The sequence below is a fragment of the Alexandromys fortis genome, unplaced genomic scaffold, assembly GCF_014885135.2.
Source record: "Alexandromys fortis isolate MF-2015 unplaced genomic scaffold, M_Fortis_MF-2015_v1.1 scaffold_13, whole genome shotgun sequence".
Lineage (NCBI taxonomy): Eukaryota > Metazoa > Chordata > Mammalia > Rodentia > Cricetidae > Alexandromys > Alexandromys fortis.
Window position 1 is genome coordinate 10,714,090 of NW_026067908.1, and position 24,953 is coordinate 10,739,042.

At 49.2% G+C, this 24,953-nt stretch overlaps 1 protein-coding gene across 1 annotated transcript in view; it reads right to left on the bottom strand.

Moving 5' to 3' along the window:
* Positions 1-24,394, bottom strand: part of Ak4 (adenylate kinase 4) — a 53,503-nt gene extending 29,109 nt beyond the window's left edge. The window contains exon 1 of the mRNA XM_050136136.1: positions 24,128-24,394. Within this exon, the coding sequence (XP_049992093.1) occupies positions 24,128-24,272 (145 nt within the window). The 5' untranslated portion in view covers positions 24,273-24,394. The remainder of the gene's footprint in view (positions 1-24,127) is intronic.
* Positions 24,395-24,953: the final 559 nt, after the last annotated feature.

The window sequence follows — 24,953 nt, forward strand, 5'->3', positions numbered from 1 at the left end:
CAAGAGTCCTTGAGTCAAGGGTCCAAGAGTCCTCCAGCAGCTGAGAGCAGCAGGCACCTGGGTCAAGGTTTCTGATTCCAACTCTGCCCCAACGACCCGAGTAGACCATCACTCGTTAGGCCTCAGATTCTCACAGCTGCCTGATACGCTGATCATGGAAATTTTGACCCTTGGACGTTGTGTAAAAGTTGCAGGGTAACAATCCACTCTCACCCAAATTCTCTTCAAACTACACCCGCTCTTTTTTATCCCCCGAGGTTCCCACGATGCAAGAAGGATGCTAATGACTAAAGAGTCTGTTTCTATGGGCAGATGAGGCACCAGGCACTGGAGCCTTCTGGATTCAGGGAGTGGAATTAGAACTCAGGCAGCGGCATGCCTCACACAGTAACTGGTGTCAATTTCAGATTCTTTCAGTTGTACTTGGCCTGGAGAGCTTAGGGCCGGTGCTTTGCTTCCCCCCTTCTCTCCAATCAGAATGGATATTTTCATGCACTTGAAATCAATATTTTGTAGTCTGGGCCCACAAATGTGTTGGCAAAGGGTCTGTTCCTCTAACAGCCAAGGCATGGGGGCACAGGGACAACAGCCGTGATTCTGGCCAGGGCAATGGCAGACCGTGGCTGAGGAAGGGAACACCCAGTAAAAGAGGATCTGCTGTGGGGCCCCTCCCACAGCACATCAATCATCTGACCCCTCCCATGGACTCGAAGAACTCAACAGTACAAGCCCTCATTTTAAAAAAAAAAAAACTTAATAAATCATAAAGATGATGGAATTCCATAAGCCAGGCCAATGCAGATATCTATATCCTGAGTATTTTCTTGGCCCAGGACCAGAACATGTGTACTTCGTGAAACACCCACACCATATGCATCTGGGGCGGTCGGCACCACACACTGCAGCTCACACAGCTGAGAAAACCAGAGGCAGCAGAAGACCGCAAGGAAACAGACAGGGACGAGGACTCTGGAAGCCAGTCAGAACTTAAAGCCATGTAGGCTCAGAGGATTGAAGCATCTTTTCAGGCTCGGGCCCTGGTACCCACCGTACCAGGCACAACAGTCCTGAGAACTGGGATTCTACTCCCTTCCTTCCTGGCGGTCTTGATTTTCTCGGCAAAAAAACAAAAACCAATCTCCCAGTAACCTGATCCCAGCCCGAGGACTGCCCCCCATTCAGAGGACAGAGAAGAATTTCATTTTTAATCTGACCCATTCCATGGCAGTAGGCTGACGAACAGTTGGCGGGGCCACCTCCTGAGCGGGCAGGATCTTGGCTGTGGATCAGCCAAAGGAGCCGCTGTTCTCCACGCCATCTGCGCAGGTGGTACAAGCTGCCACACAGCTGCCGGCGCATGGCTTTGCCCCTTCCCGTTCCTCAGTGTTCTCATAACAACCCGATGGAGAACTAAAATCACAAGCCAAAAAGATGTGTCCAGCACACCGCCTCTCTCTCTGAGGACTTCCCAGAGGGTTTCCTCGGCCACTGAGGGACTCTGACAAGCCAGCCTGCTGTCAGGCCTCAACAAAAGCACCTGGTAGCAACAGCGACAGCAGCAGTCACTGGGCACCAAGTACCTGGCTGGAGAGGGAGGGCTCCGCAGTTAAGAGCCGCTAAGAGCTGCTGCTGCCCTTGCAGAAGACCAGGGTTCAGTTCCCAGCACGCATGTCAGGCACCTCAAATAATTCCACCTCCAGGAAACCCGATGCCCTCTTCCGGCTTCTGTAGGTACTCACATACATGTGGCACACAGCCAAACAGATGTATATACACATAGATAAAATAAATGTAAAACCTTTCAAAAAAAGTAAACTTAAGAAGAAAACACTAAGGACTGACCAATGGTTGTTCCTCTATAAGGAAGGCTACTATTTGATTTTTTTTTTTTTCAAACTAAAAGATGCTAGCTGGGCATGGTGGCACACATGGGTAAGGCAGGTGGGTTACGTTACATGTTTGAGATCACCCTGGGCTACACAGCAAGATCTTATCCCTGAAAAAGTTTTACATAAAAACGTATAAACTTTATATTATGCTTGACTTCCTTTTTTTTCTTTCTTGTTTTGTTTTGCTTTGCTGAGACAGGGTCCCGATTGTACTGTGTAGTCCAGGAGGGTCTTGCGCCGTGCAGTTTGTGTACGTAGTTCATGACGTGTAGCGTCAAACTCAGCCCGTCAAATACTAACATCTTAGTTTCTAAGTGAAGCTTCTTCTATTAGGGGTAAGAACGTGATCCCTGGGCCATTCTGGGTTACAGGCATGGTCTTATCTTTAAGAGTGTTTTCCTGTGGGCTGGTGGTGGTACGTGCCTTTAATCCCACCACTCAGGAGGCAGCTGCAGGTGCATCTCTTGAGTTGGAGGCCAGCTTAGTCTACAAAATGGAGTTCCAGGACAGCCAGCCAGGGCTACACAGAGAAAAAAAACACATCAGTTCCTACCCCTGGCTATAGTTTCCTTTTCTTCCTTGTGAGAGCTAGGCTGCAGTTACACTACTGTTTCTAGTTCTCAGTTTCAAAAGTCGAGATGTTTCCCAACACTTGGCTTCCACATAATGGGATCCCAGCGTCCATACTGCGGGCACGTCACTAGAGCGAAGCCTTCGAGGGCCTTCCCTGCCAACATCCTCATGCAACTAACACCCTCAGTTCCGGTCTGCAGTCTCGTTCACCCAAGCACTCCGTTCCTGTGCTAAGAGGAAGAGCTTCTTCGCCCAGCTGAGTGAATCACTTCGTCTCAGGGAACCAGATATCCCACCATGTTTTTTAGTTATTATTTTACGCGTGTGAGGGTTTTGCCTGTACATTACGTCCGTGCAGTTTTTGTGCCTAGTGCCCAAAGAGGCTAGCAGAGAGCATGGGAGCTCCAGGAACAGAAGTGACAGTTATGAGCCACATGGGTGCCGCGAACCCAACCTGGGTTCTCTGCAGCCAGTGCTAACCACTGAGCCACCTTTCCAGCCTCACATCTTTTTACAAAGCAAGACCTGTATGTGCCCTAGGCTGGCAGAAAACTAGTTAGCGGTCCTCCTGCCTCAGCCTCCCAAGTGCTGGACATAGGCGCACGCCACCATGCCTCTGGCCTGGCAATTTTTTTCAATGGTGAGACTAAAGTTTTTAAGATACCAAGTGTCCGAGCTCCTTCTACTTCCTCCAGTCTGGCCGTTCAAGGAACACAATCAGATAGGCGTCAGATAGGCGTTTGAACCAGCAGAGGTAGGGTTTACCTGGGAGAGGGAGAAAGGCTCTGGGTAAAAAAAAAGCAGCCGGTACTGGAAGCCTGGAAGTGGGATGCACAAAAGGCGAAGCCTCCAGCAGGGCAGAGCAAGACGCGCGGACCTCTAGGGCAGGACAGGCAACCTCTGGAGGGTGTATAGTGGCCAACAGCGGTGACTAATAACCCACGCCAGAGTGATGCTGCTAACAGGCTCAGACCCCCAGTGCCCCAACCCTTCGGTACAGCACTTCACTATCAAGGTGCTCGGGGGAAGGAAGTTACGGGAACAGTGTCCGGCGCAGGATGAAGTCACGTAGTAAAGACTGGAAAGCAGAAGTGAACTTCCAGGCAAGCAGGAAATCTGAAGAAAAAGGGGGGGTGGGGAGACTAAAGCAGTGGTTCTCAACCTTCCTGAAGCTGTGACCCTTTAACACAGCTCCTCGTGCTGTGTTCACCCCAACCACAACATCATTTCGCTGTTACTTCATAACTGTAATTTTGCTGCTATTAGGAACTACAGCACCCGTGTTTTCCGATGCGATGGTAACCTCTGTGAAAAGGTCATTTGGTCCCCAAAGGGGTCTCGACCCACAGGACTAAAGCTACCTCATAGGGAATGGGCCTGAGCCAGGGGGGAGGGGTCTGAATCCTGTCTTTTCTTTGGGCTCCATGCTAAAGAATTCTCTCCAGTGGCTCTCGCCTTTAATCCAGCATTCAGGAGACAGAGGCAGGCGGATCTGTGAGTCTGAGGCCAGCCTGGTCTACAAGAGCTACACGTTCCAAGACAGGCTCCAAAGCTACAGAAAAACCCTATCTCAAAAAAAAAAAAAACAAAAAACAAAAAAACAAAAAAAAAAAAAAAGAAAAGAAAAACTAGCAGTTCTACAAACAGAATTCTGGGATCAAAGGTGTGTGCGTCTTATCCTTGAAATAGCTCAGCAGCGCTGATAGGCTTTTAATGTGTTATCTTCCTGCCTCAGACACCCAAATAGCTGATATTAGTCATGTATCACCATGTTTTTTAAGATTTATTTCCATTATTTTTTAATCATGTGAGGGATAATTTTAATTATGAGGGGATGTGCATGTGAGTGTCAGGTGTTAAATCACCTAGAGCTGATAACAGGATATAGGCAGGTGTGATCCACTCGAGGTGGTTACAGGGAACTGAACTCAGGTCCTGTGCTTTAACTTAACCACGAGTCGGCCCAACTTACATCTTTTCAGTGTTAACAGACAGTGCTAGAGGTCAGGAGAATTAGTCATCAATTCTCTGTTAGGACCAGGCTGGGTACCAATTACATCTATTCCCTTCATAACCTCCCCAGAATGACACAACATGTGACCAGGATTTGTGCTGATTTAACAATCTCTCGAAAAATATCAGACTGCACTGGCCTAGGAGCACTAGGTGCTCTTGCTGAGGACATGGGTGTAGTGACGAGGCGAGCAGGCCTGCTTTTCATTCCGCCGGGATCCCGCTCAGCTTAGTCCTGGAAATTAACCTCTTATTGGCTAACTCTCACATCTTGGTTAACCCATTTCCATTAAATCTGTATAGCACCATGAGGCTGTGGCTTACCGGGAAAGATCCTAACCTAAGTCCTTCTTGGGGCGGAGAGTCATGGCGTCTGCCTGATTCTGCTTTCTTCCTCCCAGAATTCTGTTTGGTCAACTCCACCCACCTAAGGGCTGGCCTATCAAAAGGCCAAGGCAGTTTCTTTATTAACCAATGAAAGTAACACATAGATAGATGACCCTCCAACACCACGCGGGTTTGATCCCAACACCCACTGTGGCTCACAAACACCTCAACGCCAGTTCCAAAGGAACCCAATGCCCTCTTCTGGCTTTCTCGGGCACCAGGCGTGCAAGTGGCACACAGACACACACGCATATGCATGAAATAAAATTAAACCAAAAGAGAAACAGTGAACATCCAGCCTGCTCTCTGGGGGGAACCCTCTGTTCTCATGGCTATTTCTATTCCAATAGGTTCTAGGCATCCCAAGGTGATTCCCTCAGTGGCCTAGAGGGTCCCAGCCCTTCAACCCGTGAGTTTAAACAAGTCTCTGGTCTCCAAACCCGCATTGCTCTTTCAAATGGCACATACCTGAAGCTGAATGTGCTAGCAGGGAGCCTAATTTTAGAGACGCTTCTGAATGTTCACACTCATTCCACTGCCAGAGAGAGGAGAAAAACAACGCAGGCGCACACACTGCCCGGGCTGCTCTCCAAAGGGTGCATAAAGAGAATGATGGATTTGCAACAATGACTTCCCTCCCTTTTTCCTTATTATAAGCCAGGCCACCTAAGAGCCTCCAGAGCTGACTACAGCCCAGGCAGTATACACGCCAAGGCGGCGACTGAATAAAGCAGCCAATAAAATTAAGTTCTTTTAAAGCCACTCCACTTCAAAGGTATAAATAGACTCCGCTGCTTTGCAGCTTAAAATATCAAACAAGGCCCACAGCCGTCCTCTGATCTCCACATGTGCTGTGGCATGCACATACATGTGCAAACGTGCACAAAGTTTTTTCATTCTATGAGGCTGAGGCTAGGGCTCGATGGTTAAGAGCACTGGTTGCTTTCCAGAGGATCTGGGTTCAATTCCCAGCACCCAGCTGGAAGCTAACAAACTTCTGTAACTCCAGCTCCAGGGTATCCAATGGCTTCTTCTTGTCCCTAGGGCATCATGGCACACATGACACAAATATACACACAGGCAAAACACTCAGGCACATAAAATAAATGCTACCACTTTTTATGCCCATTTCGATGATTTTTTTTTCAGTCTATTTTTTCCTCGTCTTTTGTATGGCCTTCTATGGGCAACTACACTTATGTTGTGTAGAGATTATTGGTAAAATAAACCTGTGAAATAAACCTGAAAATTATCGAGTTGGGCACAGTAGTGCAACACCCACAATCCTAGCAACTTGGGGGAGGCGGAAACAGAAGAGGAATGGGCTCTAGGCCAGCCTGGTCTACATAGCAAGAACTTATCTCAAAGAAGAGGACAATATATGGTGGTCACCATGAGACCACTACAGCAGGGTCCTAAGAGGGAGCAGTCATGATGGAGTCTGTGCTGCCTAACACTTGGGCCTTTCCTAGCAAAGGGTTGAGGAGCTGGTTCACCCTCTTAGGGCGTCCCTTCAGTGGCCACTTGTTGCTAGACAGATTCAAGAAATAAAAGTGCCAGCCATGGTGACTGAGGCTGGAGTTAATGCTAGTCTAGGATACGTAGTTGAGCTCCAGGCCAAACTGAGCTACAGGTCTCCAAAACATTAAGAAGTTAGCAGCGGCAGAACCAGAACCTACGGTCCAGAAACACGCTTGCCAGCTCCAGTGAGTTCCTGGCCTTTGTCCCTAGAACATCCTGCAGCCAACAGCAGTTGCAGCTAGAGCTCAGGCACCATCTGCGACTGCCTTTCACCATCACTGCAGAGCGCGGAATGCAGTTGCAGGCAGCAGGCTGGGCTTGGCTCGGCTCCTCTGCACACGTATTCAGTGCTGCAACATGACATTCAAAACACCTCTAGCCCAAGACAAGGATTCACAGCCTCCTGCCTTAGCCCCCACTGGCCAGACAGATGGGGATGATGGTGTATACTACCATGTTCCTCTGAGGTCTGGGTGACAAATTCACTCTCTAGCCCAGGCCGACCTTGAGTTCAGGTTTATCTCCAAGCCAGCAATCCTGAGCTTCCATCATAACTGGGCCCACTACAGATGCCAGATGCACACTCAGCAGGCCCACTGATGGAAATATTTCTCAGTACGAAAAGAAATGCCAAAAGCTAAAATAAAAAGCTCCAAAAATTGTAACTCAAAACAGGGCTTAACCTTGCACTTCAACTCAGTTCTCAAGTTTGTTAGGTCTGCTCTTTATTTAAAAAGTTTAACTTGTGGAGTCTTTGATGAGGTTCAGTGGGTGAAGGTCCTTGCCCCCAGGTCCCCCATGGTGGAAAGAGAAAGACCTTCCAAAAGTTCTTCCCTGACCTCCATACACGAGCTCATGCATACTCCATAACCCAGGCTGTTCATTATCTCCCCGTTTTCCTCTTGACTCAACCCCTCAAGTGCTGGGACCTCCCGACCTCAAACTGCCATTCTGAGCTGGATGCAATGTATGCACCTACAGAACCAGCTACCTGCCCCGCGGGCTGATATGGAAGGATCTCTGGAGCCCTGAAGTTCAAAGGAATTGTGTACTGTACTAACCTGTGCCCAGGCTAGGTTCCAAGGGTGTCACTGGATCTGAAGAGCCTCCTACTTCCATGTGCCCTAGCCTGAGCATGGTAAAAAGACTCTCCCGGGTAGTGGTGGCACATGCCTTTAATTCCAGCACTGAGGGAGGCAGAGACAGGCAGATCTCTGTGAGTTCGAAACCAGCCTGCTCTACAGAGTGAGTCAGAGCTACACAGAGAAATTGTCTCAAATAATAATAATTAAATAAACAAAACTCTTGGCATTTTGCTCATTTGTTAAACTACTACCTATGTCACTGGAGGTTTTTATTTATTTATTTTTTTAAGTATTTATTTATTTATTATGTATACAATATTCTGTCTGTGTATATTTACAGGCCTGAAGAGGGCATCAGACCTCATTCCAGATGGTTGTGAACCACCATTGTGGTTGCCGGGAATTGAACTCAGGACCTTTGGAAGAGCAGGCAATGCTCTTAACTGCTGAGCCATCTCTCCAGCCCTTATTTATTTATTTTTGAGATAAGGTCTTACTCTGTAGTCCAAGCTGTTCTGAAATTTATTATATAAGCTAGGTTGGACTCTAACTCACAGCAATCCTCCTGCTTCGGCTTCCCAAGTGTTAGGACTGCAGGCATGAGCTATCAATCTGGCTTTAAAATAAACAAACAAACAAAAAAAAAACCTGTTTCAAAGATGCTGAAGAGCTGGCTCAGCAGTTAAGAACAAGTATTCCTCTTACAAAGGACCCAAGTTCAGTTCCCAGCTCTCAACTCAGGCAAGTTACAACTGCCTCTTAACTCCAGCTTCAAAGGACCTCTTCTGGCCTTCTTGGGTGCCTGTACTCAATCATGTGCACATACCCTAACACAGACATACATGTACACCTAATTTTTAAACAAATCGTTTTTTAAAAACCTTATTGGGGCCAGAGAGCTAGCTCGGTAGTTAAGAGCCTTTTCTAATCTAACAAAGATCAGATCTCGAGCCAGGCAGTGGTGGCGCATGCCTTTAATCCCAGCACTCGGGAGGCAGAGGCAGGCGGATCTCTGTGAATTCGAGACCAGCCTGGTCTCAAGAGCTAGTTCCAGGACAGGCTCCTGGACAAAGCCACAGTGAAACCTTGTCTCGAAAAACCAAAAAAGACCAGATCTCAGGATCCACATCAGACAGTCCCTCCAGATACATGGGAGCCAATACCTGCTCTTCTGACCTCTGCAGGCACACAGACGAACATACATACATGTGAGTATGAACACACAAGCACAAATTAAAAATGACATATTAAAAAGAAAACTGTGGGACTGGAGAGATGGCGCTGCTCTCTTGAGGATCAGGATTCAATTCCCAACACCCACACGGAAGCTGATTTTCAATATCCCCCAGATCTCTATCAGCAGTGTCCGACTTGCCTCATTCTAGTCCGAGCCCTGCCAAAACTCCAAGAACTCCTCCAAGGTAGCTCTGCCATCCTGTATCTGTAGGTGAACACTCAAAGGTTGGCAGCCTCACCTAAGGTCAAAGGGCTGGGATGGGCGCCACTGAGAGTGCAAGGTTAGAGATGGGGTGGGTATCACTTATCTATATGATAAAATGGTTAGCTGAAACAAATACCACTTAGGAATTTAGGGAGTTACCAATACAGGGCTGGGGAGATCCCAGTAGTAAAGTGCTTGTCAGGTGAGCTTGAGAACAGGTCAATACAGTGTCCACAATTAAAAGAAAAAGTCACAATGGTGGCTTGTGCTTACAATCCCAGCAGTAGGGAGACAGGAGGATCCCTGGGGCTCTGTAACTGGAGTTTCAAGAAAGTGAGATGCTCCTGGTCTACAGAGCTAGTTCCAGGACAGGCTCCAAAGCCACAGAGAAACGCTGTCTCGAAAAAAAAAAAAAGAAAAAAAGAGATACTCAAAAGAAGTGAGGAGAGCTAGAGATGACTCAGCAGTCCACTGGTCACTCTTGCAGAACGTGGGGTACCATTCCCAGCATCCGCCCATATGGTGGTTCACTGCCTATGATTCATTACAGAACATCCAGCATCCTCATCTGACCTCTAAAGGACCCAGGTGCACATGTGGTGCTCATACATACATACATACATGCAGGCAGGCACTCACTTATACTCACAAAATTAAACAGAGAAACCCTGTATGGGGAAAAAAAAAAAATAAAAGATAGATGAAGCCTGAAGTGGAGAATGACCCCCACGACTGACTTTTGGACCCCATACACAATACACAATTGTGTATTCAAATTCACAAGCACATATACACATATCAAAAAGAGTTGGAAGGATTTCCAGCTCCGAAGAACAAAACCTGTACCCTGAGGAGTTGGGAGTTGGAGTCTGACATTTGGGTCTGATCACTCACACAGGCATGCACTCAGATACTATGAGCTCTGGCGGGAAGAAAAGGGCATTTAGACAGTGCCTCACTATGATCTCTTTGGGGCAGACCCGGGACTCACTCTGCAGACTAGAACTGGACTTGCGTTCATTGATCCTTCTACTCCTGCTTCCTGCGAACAAGAATGCAGTTGTGAGCTACAACAACTGGTTATATATACCAGGAGCTTTTACAAGGCTAAGCCGGCCAGGATCACCTTCAGACTGCCTGAAATAACATGAAAATTGAGAGAAAGCGGAAGACAATGGGAAGCCCTCAACAGCTAAAACAGTTCCATTTAGCCACTGGCGGCAGCTGCTGGTGGCCATCAAAATGGAGTCATGGCATTATTTTTTTTTAAATGGTGGCTCGCATTTCACATTTGCAATCCCAGCACTCGGTGGCAGGAGTTGTTCGAGGCCCTAGGCTGCATAGGGAGTCCCCAGTCTATAGAGGCAAACCATGTCTCAGAAAAGGCAGGCCTTTAGTTGATGCCAGTCTGGTCTACATAGTGAGACCCTGTATTAAAACCCAGAAGAAAAATAATCAGGAGCTAGGTAGATAAAATAACTCGGTCAGAAGTGTTCGCCACAAACATAAGGACTTCAACTCAATCCCACTACACATAAAAACTGTTGCATGACGTATGCTTGCAATCATAGTGCTAGAGACAGAGACAATGGGATTCCTGAAGCTCCCTAGCCAGCCAGCCTAACCAACTGGTGTGTCCCAGATCCCAGTGATGCCCTATCTTAAAGAAAAGCAAAAACAGCTGAATGGCTTCTGAGAAGCAACACCCGAATTTGACCCCTACAAAGGGCACGCGCATGCGTAGACACATGCAGGCACACACACATACATACACAGGGATACTGGTAAACTGTCCTGTGCTGTGTGAGCTCACTGGGACAATAGCTCTGAAGAGAGGCTGTCCTCCCCTCCACTCCAGGCCCACTTTAAATCCAAAGCTCCTTTTCTGGGGATGGTCTGGTCCCCCTAACTCTGTAACAGGAAGGACAAGAACACCACAACAGCCCACAGGTAAAATCACCATGTGTGTTGAGAAGAGCCAGAAGGCGAACCATTTCCACCAGATGTTATTAGTGTCTAGTGCATGATAAAGTGGGCACAGTGGCCAAGGAGGTCAGCAGTTCAGTCATGGGAAGCTCAGCCATGGAGAGAAGGCTCGGTAGGGAACTCCGACTGACTGCCTCGGTTTCCCCAGTCGATCTCTGCTAGACGTTGGTGAGTCTCTGATTTGACGATGCTTGCTCAATGGGCTACACCAGGCATCTCCACCGGATAACGAGTCTGAGCTCCAGATCTGACGTCTTGTTGGCTGTCTGCTACTTTTTTGTTCCTTGTTAGTTATTCTGTAGAATTCTTCAGGAATTCACTCATTCAAAATCAAAAGCAGTTTTTCTTCTGACTGCACAGAACACATAACCACTCCCACATACTACATATGTATACATGCGCGCACACACACAAACACTCAGAGAAGGAAGGATGGATGGATAAAATGGAAGGGAAAGAGGGAGGGGGAAAGAGGAGGGGAAGGAGAGAGAGAGCGAGAGAGCTAGGTCAGTCCAGCTATATAATCGCAGGAAAGTAGGGCTCTTCTTCTCAGAGGTGCCTTGAAACTATTCAATATCTGAGGAGCCCGTGGAGGTAATTTATGTGACACTGAAGACAGAAGCTGGACAAACGGATGGCAGCTTCCTGATGATCATTTCAAGGACTTGGCTTGGATAAAAGAAAAATCTCCCAACAATTAGACTTATGCAGCAATGGAAGAGCCACTCTCAATGCCTGGGGGCTGAGCTGTCAGCTGCCACAGAGAAGGGAGCAAGCTAAAATGGCCACTTGGGCAGAATGACCCAAAATCCCTTTCAATTCTAAGACATTTTAAGAAATTGAATACTTAAAACTTACCAGGTTCATTGCTATGCATAACGTTTAGTCCCTAAGAACTCTGGAAAACCAAAACAGAACTCTGTGGAAAGAGATTTTGTCCGTCCTCCAAGCTGCAGAGTTTCCCTAAAACTAAGGGGCTGGAACTGACGCAAGTGAAAAACCAACCTTTCTTTTGGAAAAAGAGAAAGCATGCCCTAAGATGTTATCCATAGTTACCATTAAAGGAAGAACCTGGAACTATATATATCACAGATTCTGTCTACACTGGCTGCTCTCTTTTAAGAAGACTAATACCAAAAATTAGAACGAACTGAATAAAAAGACAGACGAGCCTGTTTAACACGGGAGGGATTTGAATTGACAGTTTTCCAGTGGGGACAGACAGGCGTCAGCACAGGGACAGGCGTCCCACGAACCGGAACCACCTTACACCACTAGAGGAGCTAAAGCTCAAAGTCAGACAAAGCTCAGGATGGCACAGTGGAGAGGATCCCTGCTGGTGGTAACAAGGTGAAATGCAGCAACCCCAGCATTCAGGAGGCCGGAGCCTACAAGCAGGACTCAAAGCTCAGAGACTAGAAGGTGGGAGATGGGTATGGGCCACCTGCCAATGGGCACAGGGTCTCTCTGAGACTGGGAAACCTTTATGATTAGGTGAGAATAGTGGCTTTACCACTCTGTAAAACACACCGGCTCCTATGTCTGTGGGAGTGCTTTTCTTCGGGGTTCTTGTTGATTTGTTTTCTGTTGTTCTATCAAGTGTGGGTCTCACACAGTCATGTTGACCTTGAACCCACAATCTCCTCTTGCTTCAGCCTCCCAAAGGTTGAGATTACAGGTGTAGGATTCGGCGCTAGGCTGATCTGTGTGGACTGTTTGGTAGAGAGCAAACAGAGGGTCTAAAACATGCGAGACAAGCCCATTAACTGCGCAATGCCCCCACCCTTTGATTTATTCTGAGTCTGAGAACTCCCCCTGTAGCCCAGGCTGGCCGTGGACTCACAACCCTTCTGCCTCAACCTCTGAAGAGGCTGGGATTGCGTCAATGCCATCACGCTTAGCTTGACTTGTCCAGATATTTCTGTTTCGTGGTACTGGGTAACTGGAACACGTGGCCTTGAAAGGGTCTCGACTTCTGTGTGGGTGTCAGAAGCTGGTTCTCTGCTTTCATCTCGTTTTGAAGTAGGGTCTCCCTTGCTCCTTGTGCATGTGCTACAGTCCCACAAGCTTCCCACCTGTCTATAGGAGGGCTGGAATTACAGGTGCATGCGGCTTTTCCCTTGGGTTGCTGGGTTCTGGGAACTGAACTCAAGTCATCAGACGTGCACAGCCAGCAAGCACTTTTATCTGATGAGCCCATCTGAATGTTTTTAAAGGGCCAAGTTTACTGCATGCAAATCTGACCTCAGTAAAGCTAGTTTATTACATATTAACAGCAACAGAAATGCATTTCTCCAGTAATAAATCTGATCACTCAAAAGACCCTGAGCCTACGGTTCTCCGTCCATACCATGAACAGAACGGACCAGGTTCCTCTCTTTTCCACTTTAAGGTCACTCCCCCTGTACCCCAAAAAGGAACACCAGATCGCACTCCCCCTGAAGCTCAGTTCAAAGATCTCCTCAGAGAACTGCCTTCCAGTGACCAGTCATCACGGTGGAATACTACCTTCTTGATACACTTACACGGGCACGGGACATAAAACGTAAGAAAAGTCACACTTCACTCTGCTGAGCTTATGTCCAAAGTCTCTGAACTCGACTGCCATTAATTAACTTTACTATTTAATCGGTGAGAGACTATGGCTGAAGTCATGGGAGGAGAAAATGAACGCCCAGCGGAAGGTACAGATGGTATCAAGAAGTCCCAGAAAAGAGCCACCCGCGGCGGGAACAGTGTGGACGAGCTTCAAAGGCAAGGCTGAAAACAGATCCAGAGAATGAAACGCGCGCACCAGGGAAGGTTACATCTGAGCAATGGCCCCCGCCTACCCGGTCTCTGGCTTTGGCTTCAACGCTCCACCCACGCACGCACACCTCGCGGGAACATCTTGAGAGCCACAACCTGAACCACCTGAGCCCTAGGTGCCTCAAGGTCAGAACAAGCTTTGCGTGCATGCCTCCCCATGCCTAACCCTGGCACGGAGCTGCTGGCAAGTGCCTAATGAAGAAAGAACACTGGGCTCCGGCAATACTCCAGGCCTCACACTGTCACAATGAAGCCTCGTCGCTACCTCCTGGCCGCCGCAGATGGTTTCTATTTCAGACCTTTTCGGTCCTTTTTGGGATTGGGGGCGGCGTTTCCTTCTTTGTGGATGTGTTGTTCAAAACTGTTTTGAGGGTAAACCTCTAGCCTAGCTAACTCGTTTCCTGTAACAACCACCCAGCCTGGGCTGGAATTCTCAATCCTCCTGCCTCAGTTTCCTGGGTGCTAGCATTTGGAGTATGTGCTGCCCTGCCCTCCCAACTTCAATTGGCTTTTGCACCTTAACACACCTGTGAAGAGCTGAGCTGCCAGCATTTTCTGCCACCTGCCACGCTTCTATCAAATGTGTCCCCTACACCTAAAGATGTAATTACAATGGTAATATTTAAAGGTGAAGCTTTTAAAGGTATTATTAGCTCACGAGGCCACCTGATCTCCCTTGAGAATGGGGTTACTTCCCCTATGACAAAAGGTACAAGGCTGGGGGTATAGCTCAGTTATAGTTTCCAGTATAGTTCGTTCATCGGCAGAGTTACAGCATCAGGGTGAGAGAAGCAACTTACGAGCTGGGCACAGTGACAAAGCCTGTGATCCCAGCACTCAGTGGGAAGCTGAGGCAGAAGGATAAAGCACTGGCTATAAAGCTTACCTGGGTCGGGCTACCTGGTGAGACAACACGTCAAAAAAAACAAAGTGCAGAGGTGGTCGGCATGACGGCTCAGAAGGTAAAGACACTTGCTGCCAAGCCTGATGACTTATGACTGCTCCATAACAGTCCCCACAGTAGAAGTGACCCCCCACAAATGTTCAAACACAGCAGCGACGAAGTGTTTCCACGCAGCACTTAACATGACCCCCTTCCCCCCCCACTCCCGTTCATCCCATTAGCACATGATCAGAGCTCAGGGAGCCAGCCCAGAACCAAAGATCCTGAGGATGCTTCGAGCCTGGAAACCACCAGTCTTCAGGAGTGTGCAAAATGACCAGGCAAGGTGGCATGGCCCTGCGCCCTCCACCGCGATTCCAGCATGTCAGGAGGCTGAGGCAGGAAGATCAAATTCACAGCCAGTCTGGGCTACACACTGAGTTACAGGCCAGGCCAGTCAATCGGGACTTCACGGACCCTGTTTCTGTCTCTCCGCTCCAAGAAATGTCGAAAGGAATTCCTGTTGCTTTAAAGGACAGTGTGAAACACTTTGTGTCTGCAGGCAAACAGGTTAAGATAGGCTATCTCAAAAGGCGTTTCTAACCAGGTAAGAGGTAGAAGGATCTAATCTCCCCCCAAGTTCCAGGACAGCCCGGGCTACAGACAGTTTCAGACTTGCCCAGGCCATGTGGCAAGACGGGGAACTTGAGGCAAACACGTGCACCACACCCGCCCCCCAGTGCCAGGAAGACAACGTGACAGGATGAGCCCCAAGTCCAGCTCAAAAGTCCCAGGTTTGAATGTCAGTTTATCTAGCTGTCTGACCTGGGGCAAATTGCTCAATCTCTGGGGCCATTTACTTATTTTAGAATTATCCAGCAGGAACTGCTACTGGGTAGACAGGCACGTGGATTATAGCTAATAGGAACAGAAGAGGCAATCCAGAGCCTGGCAGATGCTGCAAACTGAAGGCCAAGGCCCCAGAATTACAAAGTGCCAGGCAGGGTCCCTGGTCAGTGATGCAAATCAAAAATTTAAGAAGCGATGTCTATTAAAGTGCTACGTGTAGAAAATAGTTCATCTTCAGCTGCTTCTGGACCTGATGATCAGGACTCACGATGCACTATTTCCACACGGGGCGAATGCTTGGTGCCCGGCCATTTCCTAAGTACGAAAGTTGTCCGGCTTTGGAGGTGAGGCGGTTAAAATGTAACATCAACCGTCCAAAATGAACTTCACGGTGCTAGACAAATGAGACCTTTTGTACTGTGTCTGAAAGGCCAAACAAACTAAATGTCACGGGCTTGCTTTAGCAAACTAAGTTTGGTTCCTCTCCACCCCCTCCCCCAAACATAAGTAGGTGCTAAAGAGTATTTAGTTTGAATGCCTGACGGCTGGAGAAAGCCCAAAAACTTCACAAGGAAAACATCACTTCAACTTACAAATCAGAGAGCAATACAGCAGAATACAGCACCATTTTGGCAAAAAGGTAGCCAATAGACTTTCATAAACTGTCTATTTCTAATAGTTTGAACCCCGGTTTACCAGCTTCATGATCACTAGCCATCACTTGAATTCTAGAAAGTTCATAAAGTTTCATAAACTACATCACGCTAGCTTTTAAGTGTGTGTGTGTGTGCGCGCTCCTATGAGGAGCATGCCCCAGTGGGAGGCAGGTGTCAGATCCCCTAGAGGTGAAATTAAAGCCAGTTGTGAACTACCCATGAATACTGTAGAATTCAACTCGGGTCCTCTACAAAAGTCCTATGTGCTCCTAACTGCTGAGCCATCTCTCCAGACCCCATACATTGTTTTTGAGTATCTTAAAGCACAGGCGATGGGAGCTGGAGCAAGAGCATGGAGCAAATGCAACAGCTCCATGGTGCAGCTCAGCAGCCATGCCCAAGTTTGGCCTGTGCAAAACACCATAAGGATAAAATAACCCTTTGCTTTGACAGTAGGGATGTTAACGCAGACTAAAATGATGCTCTACAAAGGTGTGTCCACAAACCCCAGTGAACAGTTCTAGAGGGAGTCCCCAGCTATGTTATCAAGTAAGACCACTTCCTCACCCGATAATGGCTGTCACCTGTCAAATTCAGTTCAAGAAACCTTGTGCCGGCTAGTTCTAAGTCAGCTTGACTTAGACTCATCTGAGCTAGAGTCACCGGAGAAGAGGGAGTCTCAACTGAGAAAATGCCTCCAGAAGATCTGGCTGTAGGCAAGCCTGTCGGGCATGTTCTTAATTAGTGATTGGCGTGGGAGGGTCCAGTCCACTGTGGGTGGGACCACCTCAGGCAGGTGGTCCTGGGTTCTATGAGAAAGCAGGCTGAGCAAGCCATAAGGAGCATGCCAGTAAGCAGCCCTCCTGCATCAGCTCCTGACTCCAGGTTCCTGCTCTATTTGAGCTCCCTTCCTGACTTCCGTCAAGGCAGGATGATGAAAAGTGATGTGGAAGTCTAAGTCAAATAAACCCTTTCCGCCCCAAGGTGCTTTTGGTAATGGCATTTCACCCCAGCAATAGTAACCCTAACTTAGGACCCACTTCCTCTAATGTGCTCTCCAACAAGAGCTAGCAAGACGGCTCAGTGGGTTCGGACGGAGCTTGCCACACAAGCCTGACAATCTGAGTTTGAGCCCCAGAACCCACATAAACTTGGGAGGGGGAAAAAAAATCATGAAAGTTGTCTTTTGACCCCCACACACAGGAGGGAGGGAGGGAGGGAGGGAGGGAGGGAGGGAGGGAGGGAGGGAGGGAACTAATAATAAGTAATTTTTAAAAGGAGTCCCAATACTCACAATACTCAGCAATACAGGCGAGTCTGATACCATCCTAGACTACACTGTGAGAATAGGCCAGCCTGGGCTATAGAACCTGTTAAGGCGTTCCCCACCCCCAAGCCATCCTTTCCCTGTGTCCTGCAAAGCCAGGCACACACTCCTGCAACTAACTCTTCAGCTGCCTGCCTGCTTCTCTTGCAGCTGTGCAGCCCTTGCAGAGAATACACCTTATTTTACTACCTTGTACCTCACAAGCCACACTGCCCAGATCCTAACACTCACTGTAAGACACTATAGTATTCAATGCCACCTGCTTGCCCACCAGGAGACTCTAACCCCAATCCCCAATATCAGAAGACTAGTTATATCCACGGGTCTCAAAAGTGCAGCCAGAGCATCTCTGAGCACCCAGGAGACGTTTCCAGGGGCCATGAGGTCCTCCATCAACTACTTACTGTGTGAAGTAAGCCTTCAGACACTGCAACACAAACTGTGCTCTTCCACGAAGATATTAAAGACTGGGAGCTGGGTCTGGAAGCCAAGAATGATAGCACACACCTATAATCCCAGCATTCAAGAGAGATGAGGCAACAATTCAAGGCCAGAATGGGCTACATGAGCAGACCTTGCCTCAAAAAAACTGAAGTTGTGAAAGATTTGAGAAAATTACGGGCTACGTGAGCAGACCCTGTCTCAGAAAAACCAAAGTTGTGAAAGATTTGAGAAAATTAAGAAACTCAAAGAAAAAAGGGAAAAAGGAAACAACTGAGATTGCACAAGACAAAGAAGATTTAGTGACTCTATTAAACGTGCACTGTTAAACTGGATCTTAGAAAACACACTGGTGGAGAAGCAAATGGCATTCAGAGAATATCGGAAAATTAGGTGATGACGTCAATGTTAATTCTACTGAGTTATTTGCTTAGAATAACCCGCGGAAACAATTTAAACAATATACCTCAGCTGGTCCATAGCTTGCCTAGCATGCAGACGCTCTGGCTTCAATCCCAAGCAACACATAAAACTGGGCAAAGGACTGGAGAGATGGCTCAGAGGACCCGGGTTCATTTCCCAGCACCTACGTGGCAGTTCACACCTGTCTGGAACTCCAGTCCCAGAGCTTCTGACTTTCTCATGCATGCAGGCAAAACACCAACATTAAAAAAGAAAAGCTTAAAAAAAAAAAAAAAAACCTGGGCATGGTGGCCCTCACCTAAAATACCAGCACTGAGGAGGTGGCAGCAAGACCAGAAGTTGCAGACGCTGGTGTTTGGGAAAGGGCTCAGTGGGTCACCAAGTGCCTGCTGAGCCGAGGCACAAAAGCCTTGAGTTCAGACGTCCAGAACCCAGGCTAGACTCAATAAGCTGTCTGACTCTTCTGTTTACACAGAGCACAGGATCAAACCAAGGGCTTCCTGCAAACTAGGCAGGTTACCTACCAACTGAGCTAGATCTATAGCCCGAGAGACTGACCAGCCCTTCATTGACTTGGTCCTGGGTCTCACCAAATGGGGAAAGCAGAATGTTGCATACCCTAGGAATCCTGGGATGCACCAGGAAGTTAACCATTTCAAGTTTTAGATGTAATACCCATCTGACTCAGATCTCCAAACCCATCCATCCTCCAGCCTCAGAGAATTTCACCGTTACATAAGCTGCACATTTATACTTAATGAGTACCCAAAAGCCTGAGCCCTTTGAACGAGGTCTCTTTTCACAGAGGATCAGCTCAGAGCCTCATCTGAAAAGCTAGTCCATCTGTAAAACCCTGGCAGGAGCTGCAGTTAATATTAATTAATAAGAACAGAAACAGGTTCCTTCTTGAACATCTTTTCTTTAGTCAAGCCCAAGATGCTTCCAAATGGAACTTCTCCAATTCTTTTACCCTTGAGATACTAGACTCCAATATTAAAAGAAGCCTGTTTTTTTTTTTTTTTTTAACACCACTATCTGAGCCTTAAAACAGGATCTTTATATCCTTCAGATAAAACCTAACAAAGAAAGCTATCAGAGTTCTGGAGGGTTTTTTGTTGTTCCTTCTGAGACAGATTTTCCCCACGGGGCCCTAGCCCAGGTTGATCTGGACCTATGTATATTACAGATGTGCACACCAGGTACTCAAACCCACCAGTACTTTGTCAGTGAAGGACAAGCACCCATCAACTGAACCACATTCCCGCCACAAACAGAATGTTTTGATGGGATTCATTCTATAGTGGACCTGCTTTGTATGTGCAAGCATACATGTGCTTACACACACACACACACACACACACACACACACACGTGGGTGGTATGGGTGGAGAAGAGGGGAGCTAACACTCCCAGTGAGAGAATGCAGGGTCCTTGCAACATAAGGCAAGCCTTTTCTGTTTCTTCACAGTGTGTGCTAAGAAAATACGAGCTAAAGACCTGGAGGTGGGTCCTCAAAGAAGGTATTTGATAAGCCTCAGCCTGCACAGCTCCAGGCAGTCCAGGGAAGGCCAAGGGAAAAGCAACTATCGCAAAAGATAATCTCAAGTCCTTTGTAGGCTTCACTCCTAACCACAATCCAAAACTCACCCAACAGCAGCAGCCTGTGTAAACTTCTGGTACAGCACACACAATCTTAGCACTGGACTTGTACCTTCAGTACAGACGGTAGGAACCCTTTTTCGCTGCATTACAGCTTGCCAGACCCCAGTTTCAGGGGTAAAACACATACTATCAGGAGAAGGTAGAGTAAGAGGCTCACACCATTAAGCTGCTCCAACTGGCACGTGCTTATAACCCTGGACCTGGTAGCTGGGTAGTTCAAGAGTTCAGCTTTGGCCTAGGCTACTTGGGGAAGTTAAAGGCCAAGCTGACATACACAGCCTCATCTCGATAGACAGATCGATGGATGGAGGGGTGGTGGATGGATGGACGGATGGATAACTTTTTAGGGAAAAGCTAAAGGTACATCATTTTCTTAAGCAATGTGATTACCCTCAGGCATACTACCCCAGTAGATGTGCGGCCAGTGGATGAAGCAGACAGCTACAGGCCTTCAGGACTCAACTAACAGCTGATACAATCAACATGGTACACGCAGAGGAAGAAGATGGATCCTGCAGGCCAGAGAGAAGACTTCCTTCTCCAGAGCACTGAGGTCAGATAGGCCCTTTCCTGCAGGGCAGCGTTCTGCCAGCCAGACTGTGACTGCAGGAGGCAAGCCGTGTAGGCAAGAGCCTGCCCAAATAAATCCAGGCTGAAGCAGATGGCAGGAGCTACACTTTCCAACTGAAATCGCTACTGACTTCCTGACTTCCTGGGGGTCTCTGTGTTTCGTCATCATCTCCAGACTCCAACCATAAACTGTATATCCAGAAGGGTTCTTGGCTTCCCTGGGAGGTTAAAAAGCAAGCAGCAGGTGGGTGGCAGGAAATAAAAAATCCTGCATAATCCTGTTCTTACAAGACAGAGTGGCCCCTAAGACTCTCAAAGAGACTTCTAGAGAAGTGTGGGACATCACACACCTAGGAACATGCCACTTTCAAAACAAATTGCAGTCTTTTATCACTTCTTTGCCTAGTCGAGTTTTTTTTAATTAGTTAATGGGAGAGATTAAAAAGGGGGTGGGGCGGGATGATTCGCCAAAACATTTAAGTCACTTTTACTACGTGAGAAAAGGGTGGAGGAATGAAGGCATTTAAAAGAATAGAAACCTGCAGGTTTTTCCCAGCACTTGAAAGGTTGGATCTCTGTGAGTTCAAGGCCAGCCAGATCTACACAGAGAAACCCTATGAGGGAGGAGGGGGAGACACTATAGAAGAAAATTAACTGGTATTTTAAAACCTGAGAGCAGGGCAGGATATGGTGGAACACACCTTAATCCCAGTCTTAAACAGGCAGAGGTCGCTGGATCTGAGTTCCAAGCCAGTCTGGTCTACATAGTGAGACACTGTCTTAAAATTAAAATCCCAGCACTAGGGAGGCAGAGGCAGGCGGATCTCTGTGAGTTCGAGACCAGCCTGGTCTACAAGAGCTAGTTCCAGGACAGGCTCCAAAACCACAGAGAAACCCTGTCTCGAAAAACCAAAAAAAAAAAAAAAAAAAACCTAAAAAATGATAAGGAATGGAGAGGTGGTTCAGTGGTGAAGAGCACTGGATGCTCGAGAGGACCTGCATCCGGTTTCCGGTATCCATACCACGTCTCAACCATCTTAACTCTAGTTTCGGGGGACCTGACGCCCTCTTTTGACCGACTTAAGGACGAGACATGAAAATGGCTCACATAATGATGTAATATTCATACATATAATAACACTTTTTTAAAAGTGAGAAGACAGCCAAGTAAAAAGTTAGTAAAGAAAAATATCGCCTCTCTTAAAAGTTCTTCTTTAGTTTGTTTGTATGTTTTTCGACACAGTTTCTCTATAGCTCTGGATCCTGGAACTAGCTCTTGGTAGAGGAGACTGTCCTTGAACTCAGCGAGCCAGCTGCCTCTGCCTCCCAAGTGTTGGGATTAAAGGTGTGGACCGCCAGCACCACCACCGGGCTCCTCGTAAAACTCTTTAAAAAAGTGAAAAGGAGGCCAGGTGTGGAGGGAGGCACAGGCCTTTAAACTCAGCCCTCAGGAGGTAGAGGTAGACGGATCTCTGTTTGAGGCTGGACTGATCTCCGTAGCTAGTTCCAGCATTCAGGCAATGCTAACACAGTGATCACATAGATTAGATTGAAGGTTGAGGAGCCAGCAGAAGTCTTTGCCCCCACGTGCAGCAGCCAGGACAGCAGAGCCTCGGAGACAGAGCACCAGGAGGAGGCTGCCTTCCTTCTCCACACAAGGAGGAGCACCATCAAGGGAAGCATATCCTCAATCAGGCTGCCCTGACTAGCAAGCTGCCAGATTTCGCCACCTGCCTCAAGTATGAAGACCATCAACTATAGGCAGTAAACGGTGACTTTGAGATCAAGTGCATGGCCTTTGGGTGAGGCCAGTCGGCGGCCTAAAGCCACCAAGAAAGGTGGCTAACGCTACCGCCCAAAGGCCACTAGTCCTTCATTCCAGAGGTCCGGAGGATGCTACGAAGAGGGATGGACATTCCGCTAGCCTTGTCTCAGCTACCCTTTATAGCCTAATCTAGAAGTCCAATCCTACACACAAACCGCCGTCAGGTTGCCCCCTCCCAAACTGTATTCCAAACTCTGAAGGAGTGCATTAGAAAAGAGGAGAGAGGCAAATACTGGAGTACATTAAACAAGGAGCCCGGGAGGCTCGTAGCTCAGGAGTACAGTCTAGCAAGCATTCACGTCCGCGTGAAGTTCGATCCTTGGTGGAGAAAAAGAATCTAACTGGGGGGTGGGGGTCCGCCCATAACCCCAGCTGAGACAGATAAACGCCTAGTAACTTAATAAGGCCCTATCGTAAATCTAAGGGCTGGGAGAGAAGGCTCCAAGTATAAAGGCGCTTGACACCTAGGCCGAGGACCTAAGTGCCACAGGCACAATGGAAAAACCACACTCACATACAAGTAAGATTTTACCTTTTAACTTAAAACCGGTTTTGAGCGTCGTTCAGGGGTGTGGTAACTGCCTAGCCCATTCGAAGGCCTGGGTTCAATCAATCCTCAGTGATGGGGCCAAAGGGGGCCTCCCGCGAGGTAACAAAATACAAAGTGGTACACTATTATCTCAGACACAGGTTAAGAGGGAAGGTGCCCCGAGAATCCAAATAAAGACTGGATTTTATAACCGGCTTCAGAGGAAGAATCAACAGCCTTCCAGATGCTTGAAGTGGTCCTTATCAATCTGCTTTCCAGCCTTGTCCTCCACCCACCAGCTCATACTTACAGCCGCTTCTGAAATGCAGATTCAGGAACAATTAGTCCAGAAGGAGCGATAACCACTTGGACACAGGTGAGAACAGAGCTAGGGAAGGACCTCAGCTTCAGAAGGGAGTTGCTCAATTACGCTCATCTGCATCCTAGAAGGGTAGGCGCCCCGCAGTTCCTCGCTAACGCTTGGTTTTCTCATGCTTATTCCTTTGGATCCCGGAGCCGAAGAGGGGAGAGGGAGAATTTGCAAGACTGGGGAGAGATGGGGCAATCTAGATCGCCAACTTTACCGCACCCGCCGAGGGACAGTCTCAAAAGGCCATTGGCAGAAAGGCTGAACTAAAAAATGCAATTTATCAGAACGAGTCTCCGGGTCTCCAGGCGGCCAAGTAGAGCTTGAGGAGGGGAGTTGGCGGGGACAGTTTGCCGCGGACGCCTGCAGCGACCACAGGCCTTTCACCGCCATGCAGCGCTTGGCTCCAGGCCAGACCGCGCGCGGGGGGCCGTGGGGGTGCGCGCCGCGGAGTCCCAGAGCGCCGGCGGCCGCGACTCCCACAGGTGGGCGGCGCGCGCGGTCCCTAGCTCCTGGCGCCTCGGCAGGACCGCAACAGGGGACACAGGGTCCCTGCACAGGGGAAGCGGCGTGAGAGGCCGGTGAGGATCCCGCCGAGCGGCTCGCGTTCCCTCGGCCGGGAGCGCGAGGTCCTCCCCACGCACAAGCGACGGGTGCAGTCAGAGGAGCTGCCGGCCAACCTCGGCCTCCTCCGGGCGCGGTTAAGCCGCGCGGGCGGGCGGCTGGCTGCATGCGCCGCGGCACGTACGAGCCCGCACGGGCACACGCGGGCGGGCGGGCGGGGGCAGGGCGCCGGCGCCGAGGGGGACCCGTGCCCGCGACCGCCCGGCTCCCGGCCCTACCACCCCGCCGAGCTCGTCTCCACCCTCGCCCCCCTGCCCCAGCCCCTCACCCGTGCTGGCCTTGAGGTTCTCCCGCAAGAAGTGGCCGCTGGAGAGATGCTGGAGGCCAAAGTTCTGGGCGATCCTCTGGCATACGGTGCCCTTACCCGAGCCTGGCGGCCCGAGGATAACCGCGCGCAGGAGTTTGGAAGCCATGGCTTTGGAGGGGAGGGGGATGGCGTGGACGGCAGCCCGCGCACTTGGCCCGACAGCCCCTGCCTCGGTACCCTTCGCACGCGGGGATTTGCCTGCCACCCCTATAGAGGGAAGGAGAGGCTTTTTAAGACGGCCCCGCCCCTCAGCCCCGCCCTCCGCCACCTCCTCGCCCCGGGCCACGCCGGTGCAGTTGCTGCTGGGGCCCCCGCCCAGCGAGCTCGGCCCTCTGGGGTCAGAGGTCGGTTAGACCCACCCGGGTCCTTCCCTGACCCCCAACCCAGGCGCGCGATCCCGGGGAGCCCCTGTCGGTCTCCGCACGAGGGCTGAGCGCGAGCCGCTCGCCGACCGCGTCTTGGTGACGGTCGCATCCCCAGAGTGGCCACCGCCTAAAACTAGGCAGGGGGGACCTCCGCCCCAAGCAGCCGGAGAGAGACACACCTCGGCGGAAAGGAGCGCGGCCAGACTTAGGCAGGATCCCGCTGGGCGGCGCCGTCCCTGCCCGGCAGGCTGGCTGCGCGGGACTCGCTTCTTACGTAAGCCGGGAGCCGGCTCCCCGCTACTGCCACCGCGCCCCCTCCTCTCCCCTCCCGTCGCGTCCGGGGCCAGGCTGAGGCTGTGGGGGCGAACGGAGATGGAGACGCCCAGAGAGAAAGGAACTGCCTGGGGACCCAATCTATTGTC